Source organism: Corythoichthys intestinalis, chromosome 18 (assembly GCF_030265065.1).
Source record: "Corythoichthys intestinalis isolate RoL2023-P3 chromosome 18, ASM3026506v1, whole genome shotgun sequence".
NCBI lineage: Eukaryota > Metazoa > Chordata > Actinopteri > Syngnathiformes > Syngnathidae > Corythoichthys > Corythoichthys intestinalis.
The window spans coordinates 12,084,522-12,091,814 of record NC_080412.1 but is presented as its reverse complement, the minus strand read 5'-3'; the positions used below and the strand labels follow the sequence as shown (position 1 = coordinate 12,091,814).

Genomic DNA, 7,293 nt, shown 5'->3' with positions numbered 1-7,293 from the left:
CAGATGAAACCAAAATAGAACTTTTTGGTAGAAATACAGGTTCTCTTGTTTGGAGGAAAAAGAATACTGAATTGCACTATACTCACTGTGAAGCATGGGGGTGGAAACATCATGCTTTGGGGCTATTTGTCTGCAAAGGGACCAGGACGACTGATCTATGTGAAGGAAAGAATGAATGGGGCCATGTATCGAGAGATTTTGAGTGAAAATCTCCTTCCATCAGCAAGGGCATTCAAGATGAGACGTGGCTGGGTCTTTCACCATGACAATGATCCCAAACACACAGCCTGTGCAACAAAGTAGTGGCTTCGTAAGAAGCATTTTAAGGTCCTGGAGTGGCCTAGCCAGTCTCCAGGTCTCAACCCCATAAAAAATCTGCGGAGGGAGTTGAAAGTCCATGTTGCCCAAGGACAGCCCCAAAACATCACTGCTTTAGAGGAGATCTGCATGGAGGAATGGGCCAAAATACCAGCAACAGTGTGTGAAAAGCTTGTGAAGAGTTACAGAAAACGTTTGGCCTCCGTTATTACCAACATAGGGTACATAACAAAGTATTGAGTTGAACTTTTGGTATTGACTAAATACTTATTTTCCACCGTGATTTGCTAATAAATTCTTTAAAAATCGAACAATGTGATTTTCTGTTTTTTTTTTTTCCACATTTTGTCTCTCATGGTTGAGGTTTACCCATGTTGACAATTACAGGGCTCTGTAATATTTTCAAGTGGGAGAACTTGCACAATTAGTGGTTGACTAAATACTTATTGCCCCACTGTATGTGTAACTAAAACACATACAAATGCTCACAGCCTGAAGTGGCATTTCAAAGGTCTGCAGTTACGACGAGAAGAGTAGGCAACGTCGTTCCCGGCAGCATAGAATTGAATGACAACATACGAAAGGTGGGGCGGCTAGAGATAGGTAAAGGGTAATACACCGTCTAAAAGGACTCACGGATACTAAATGCAGACATTGACTGACATTTGTGGTTAGCACTGGTGAAAACGATCAACACGCGCACAGAAAAAAAACAATCGGAAAGCTTTTTTTACTCTAAAAAAGTGAGCGTTGTGCATAGTTCGTGGTGTGGTAACCCCTGGTCAGGTACCTAACTTGTTGTGATAACACGGAAGGGAAGTGCAATCATGTACAATTGTGTCGCACTGAACACCATTGACACTTTCTCCCAACGGGACTTTCACAACAATTATTTTTTTTTGAAAGACATTAAAACCCAACAAATTTAATCCTCCTCGTTCTGCAATTAAATACCGGGCCTTTTATTTTTAATTAAGTCCTACTGATATTAGATTTTTTTTTTTGTTTTTGTTTGATTTTACTCATACCTCGCCGACCCAGACCACCGTGTTGCCTCTCGTGATGTCTGAAACCTCACAGTGCGGCGTTCTTTGTTTTCCGTTGAGGACGAAGAGTGACTCAGCCGACGGCGTCAAAAGGTACTGTCCGAACGGGCCGCTGCCGACCACTACCCGGTAGGGCGCCCCCCAGGGCCAGCTCCGAGGGCCCAGCGGCTCCTTGAGGCCGCGGATGACCTCGGTGTGTCCCGAGGACAGATCGGCGAAGAGGAGGTCGGCGGAGGAGTCCGAGGTGGCTGCCGCCACGTATCGGTTAGATGCGGCGAAGGAAGGCTGGAAGACCAGGTCCGAGATGGCGGCGAGGCCCTCTGTTTCTTGTCGGAGGCGCAGCTCCCCTTGGAAGGAGACCGTCTGCAGTGTCAGTCGGGCGCCGTCGGTGCCGCCCCCGGGTGTTACCACATAGCGCCCGTCTGGCGACACGAAAGCCCGGCCGCTGACATTGCGATTGCGCCCCGCCACCGTGTCCGTCACGGCGTCCACCATTAGCTGGCCTTTTCCGCCACGACACTGGACAAAATAGACGCCGCTCAGGTGCGTGTAGGCCATACTGGCCGGGACGCAGCTGTAGTCTTTCAGACTAATGGTCTTGACACGCCGGAAGGTCTCCAGGTCCACTTTGTGCAGCGCCGGCTCATCTCGGAGGAAGACAAAGGCGAACCTTGGCGGACCGAGTTGATGACGAAAGGTTAATGGTCTGCCCCACGACTGGTTGGCGGCGATTAATATGTGTCATTTACTCAATCAACTTTCTCATTTGTGACGAGGGCTCTTACCTCACATGAGTGATGATGAGATTGGTTGGCGGGATGAAGAAGTCGCTGACCCGCTGGAAGGAGGTGCGGATGGTGTGATGGACTTCACCCACGCTAGCTTGAGGAATTACCTTAAACGAGAAAACAGTGGTATAAAAATTGTATTGGTGTGTCTTTAATACATAAATTTTTACACAAAGAAAAACAAGTTTGGCAATTTAAAAATTCAGATTCAGACCGCGGTCCGCCAGGTGCGATACCCTTGATTAGAATTTTAACTCAGTCTCTTCCTTTAATGGGCGGGGCTTAAAGCCCTACCAGTCAGACAGGATTGGACATCTATCAACACATCTTATGACAAACTTCAACTTAATTATAAACACTTAATCATAGACTTTATAATTTTATTGACAGGTCACATCCGTCAGCGACTGCGCAATGCCTTCAAGTAGGGGGTTGTCCTACAGTCCGCTTCAGTTATTCGCAGTCAACACATGCAGAGATCCAACGCCGGGTTTAGGTTGAAAAAATACGAAAGCTGTACCGCATACAAACAGGAAGGATTGTCTTTGGAGTTATTTGTTTGAGGATTCAAAGTATTTATTATATTTTTCGTACCCTGCATGCATTTTGAAACGTTGTGAAAAAAATTAATGGGAGAAATTAGCCGTGACAGCATTGGCATTATACTTCGCATTATTTAAGTAAAATAACTGCTAACTGAACATTTATTTTGCTTTTAACTAGGGCTGCAGCTATCGAATATTTTAGTAATCGAGTAATCGACTGAAAATTGTATCGATTAATCGAGTAATCGGATAAAACAAATATATTTTTAGGTGAGGAGCAATTATAAATATACATGAGAAAACAAGGCATTTCATCTAATCTTGAACCATTTTCAGTCAATCAATGTCTTTATTTTCGATGTATATTGTTGAAAACAGCCAACAATTGCATCTCAGATGTAACTAGAATTTAAAAAAAAGACTAATTCACTGCTTTCACTCAAAAAACCTTTAGATCTTATTAAAAAAAATATACAGTATATATACCTAAAAATGCCGTTACGCTTGAAAACACACATCACTTAAAAGTTAGGATTTTTTCCCACGTGTTTCAATTGAATTTCTATTTGTGTCAAGCCATTTTTAAGTTCTAGTTAAGTTTTAACTTAGTCTAAACTGTAAGTCCTGATAGGATTTTGAGTTTTTGCAGTGTTCAAAATAAATGTATGATACAGGCTGTATTGGAGCACATTAGGGACCAGTGCTACTTGGTGTTTTATCCAGCAATGACTACTGAGCTAAAATTGTTAGTTAGCATTATTGAGTTTTTATTTTACACCTTCATCACTCCACAACGCTGTTATGTTAAGCCTGTATGTAAGACACGTTAGCCACGCATCGACAGTGGTCATAATTAATAGAAACCTAGCCCTCCGCAGGGCTAACGTTACGTGAGCTAATGACAGAAACGTTAATCTTATTTATTAGCGCTTAGCGCTCTTTATTAGCGCTTAGCGCTCTACTGCTTTAAGATGACGGCTGTTTACTAACGCTGCCCAGACGCGGCCGAGTCTGTCATTGCGCATCTAGTTCAACATATATGTGAACTCTATGAGACTCATCAGATGCTACCTAGCATCGTGTGGGCTAGTATTTAGCAACGTTGGCGTCGTTTGTAGCGGCTGTCGGCTGCAGTAAGTTTTTTTTTTTTGTGCTTCTTCCTCTACGCACGTGACATCAGCACGTTGTCCCGCATTAAAAGTAGTCCGAGCAAAACGTGATGCTTAGAGCTGTCAAAATAAACGATTACTCGAGGTGAATAAAATTACTCGGATCAGTTTTTAAATTCGAGTTACTCGAGTTGCTCGTGTATTCGTTTCAGCTCTACTTTTAACCAAGAATCGAGACTGTTTTACGTCCATATCTATAAAGAATTCAGGGATTCACAAGAATTTTAAATTTTGCTCTTTGTTTACATATGGTGGCCGCTAATTTCCTAACTGACTAGCTTCATAGTTCGCAACATTTACGTAAAATAAATGCTACCAGCACGTTTTTTTTCTTCTTTTAACCATGAATCCAGACTTTTTTTTTTTTTTACCTCCATTTCCATGAAGAATTCAGGGATTTAAGCATTTATTTACAAGAATTTTCAACGGAAAAAGCTCTTTGTTCATATATGGCGGCCGCTAATTTCCTTACTGACTAGCCTCATAGTTCTCAATATTTACGTAGAATAAATGCTACCTGCACATTGTTTTTGCTTTCAACCAAGAATCGAGACTGTTTTACGTCCGTATCTATAAAGAATTCATAGATTTAAACATTTATTCACAAGAATTTTCAACAGAAAAAGCTCTTCATTTACATATGGCGGTCGCTAATTTCCTTACTGACAAGCCTTGTAGTTCGCAATATTTACGTAAAATAAATGCAACATGCACATTTTTTTTGCTTTTAACCAAGAATCAGAGAATATTTTACGTCCATATCTGTAAAATTCAGGGATTTAAGCATTTATATTCAAAAGAATTTTTATTGGAAAAAGCTCTTTGTTTACATATGGCGGCCGCTAATTTCCTTACTGACTAGCCTCATAGTTCACAATATTTATGTAAAATAAATGCTGCCTGCATGTTTTTTTTTTTTTTTTGCTTTTAACCAAGAATCGAGACTTTTTTACCTCCATATCCATAAAGAATTCAGGGATTTAAGCATTTATTCACAAGAATTTTCAACGGAAAAAGCTCTTTGTCTGTCTTTCCACTCGGTCAGCTTTGATGGAGATAGGCCCCCTATGAATCGGCCCCGCGCCCCGTCAATACATAATGAAGTCTATGACTTAATTTACTCTAGATTTTTGTCAGTATATTTTCACATATCGCCGTCATCACTTCCCGCCAGATAAGGATGTGGCACCCAGAGGCGACATCCTCGTCCATCTTGGCGGCGATAAACATCACGAAGGTCTACGGCGTCACCGTCTGAAATGCGACCCCCGCCTGGGTTTTCCAAGATAACGAGGCTCATTCCGAGATGCTTGTCTCGCAACATGGCGATGGAAAAAAAGCCTCATCTTTCACTTGGCCTGAGAGTGAGACAGAGTCAGCACTTTATTGAAGTATGGCGAGGAAGCCACTGATGCGACATCTTTGTCCTTGATAGAATGTACGCCATATTTTACTCATACAGTAGCCAAGGGTATTTATTTACCTCGTTGCACAGAGTACTGGAGAAGAAAATGTTAGCTATCGGAATATTTGTTTACAAAATGTCTCATCTTTTACTTATTGGCTGCCACTGACGACATTAGACATCCAATCCGTTTGAACTAACAAGGCTGACTACCAACTCTCCTAGTTCAAATGGATTGGACGTCTACTAGTGGTAAACTAAATTTAGAAAAGGATGAAAGGAGCCACATCTTGAACGTCCATCAACGTCAATTGCATTGAGAGAGTTCATTTGGTTCCTAATACTTAACCTAGTTTCCAGGTTGTTGCTGTTGCTTTTTTTTTTTTTTTTTTTACTACAACTTCCACCTAAATCATATCTTGGTATTAGACCACCTTGCCGCTGCTGCATTTAGACACATTGGGCTGTTTTTTTTTCCTTCTTTCTCAAGAACAAGGCATCAAAAGCACTGCAGCATCTCGCCATAGCACAGCAGGAGGGCTTCTATTCTGTCTACGCTCACTCCTATAAAAAGCAAAAAAAAAAAAAAAAAAAGTGCAAAATACTGAAAAATAAAAATCCAAAAAGTGCCTCCTCTTCTTCTTACCTGACTTTTTCTTTTCAGCAACATCTAGGCAGCACTCCAGACGACCGTGCAGAAAACGCAGGAGGTGACGGGATACAATAGCGAGAGGTAATGCGCTTTGGTTGGGTATTATCACGCGGCGGAGGTGCGCTAAGCTTCATTCCAGCCGCTTCTCTTTGTTGCGACTTCAACCTGGGCTTTCGTCCGACTCGCTTTTTACCAAACATCAGAGCGACGAAAAACAGATGGAAATCATCTCTAGTCTCTTTTAAAACCGCACTAATGGAGTTGATTGTGAAAGTGTGACTGACTTGCCAGCCAACGTTCCAACAAACAAATGAAAGTCCTCATATTTTAAAAAAGCTACGATAAACAGTCAAACATTCCTGAAACAGTTCTCTGGAAGAAGATGGTTAATATGTTAACAAAAACGGGTGCCTGATTGTTATGCAAAGTCACTCTCGGCTTTACTTTTTTAATTAGACGCAGAGGAATTGTTTTGTCGTTAAAAAAAAATTAATTCCACGCCTCATTTGAGACCCTAAGCGCTGAGTTCTAAACAACAACTGTGCGTAAGCAAACAAGGAAAATATGTAATTATGCAGTCTGATGATGGCAGACAGGTCCAAATTTTGATCTAAAAAGGACCCTGAAGAGAACCGAGAGACTTTCAAAGCTGTTCAGTTGTCTTTCTTTTCAAGCTGTTTTGGCTGTGTTGAATGAAAAAACTGTGAGTGGACTTTGCCAGATGATGTTTGTTTAGAAAATGTTGACAATTATCTCAAGTCAGGACAATTCATTTGAACTCAGGTCTCAAGACATGCCCTGTCTTGTTCAGCTGCTTAGACTCAGAGAATAGGAAGCTGAGTGTCCTTATGGTCTGAACAGTTTTAATGTATCACATGGGGGATTGATATAGTCGAATTGTGGTTGTTCATTATGTTTTGTTTATTAGGAGAAAGCAGCGAGCAGGAAGGGGTTTATGGGGGGACAAAAGGAAGGAAGTAGACAGATGAACAAAGAAGAAATACATTGTTACACACCTATGCTACTGTACCTATTGAAGGAGATGGTACTTTTTCTCATAGGTACCGACTAACGGTTTGCATTATTCTAACACACTTAATATAATCAATCAGGGAAAAGTATCATTTCTCGTATTTATTGTTTGACTGTTTGTATTACTCTAACACACTCAATATAAAATAAATAACATTTATTACCATAGTTTAAGGAAAACAAGCAGAATATAAGACATAACAGATAAACAATGCTTTCTTATCCTGGAACCCCAGCGTGTGCACAAACTCTCGCAATCAGTTCTCCCGGACAGTCTAGAACAAATGGCGGGACGCTCTGTCCCGACACAAGGAAGACTGGGGAATGCCCGATATCCA

The 7,293-nt window shown here is 41.3% G+C and overlaps 1 protein-coding gene across 1 annotated transcript in view; it reads right to left on the bottom strand.

Annotated features, from left to right (window-relative positions):
* Positions 1-719: 719 nt before the first annotated feature.
* Positions 720-7,293, bottom strand: part of fstl4 (follistatin-like 4) — a 291,975-nt gene continuing 285,401 nt past the window's right edge. The window contains exons 15-16 of the mRNA XM_057821868.1: positions 2,150-2,259; positions 720-2,034 (exon numbers count right to left, since the gene is read on the bottom strand). Of these exons, the coding sequence (XP_057677851.1) occupies positions 1,341-2,034; positions 2,150-2,259 (804 nt within the window). The 3' untranslated portion in view covers positions 720-1,340. The remainder of the gene's footprint in view (positions 2,035-2,149; positions 2,260-7,293) is intronic.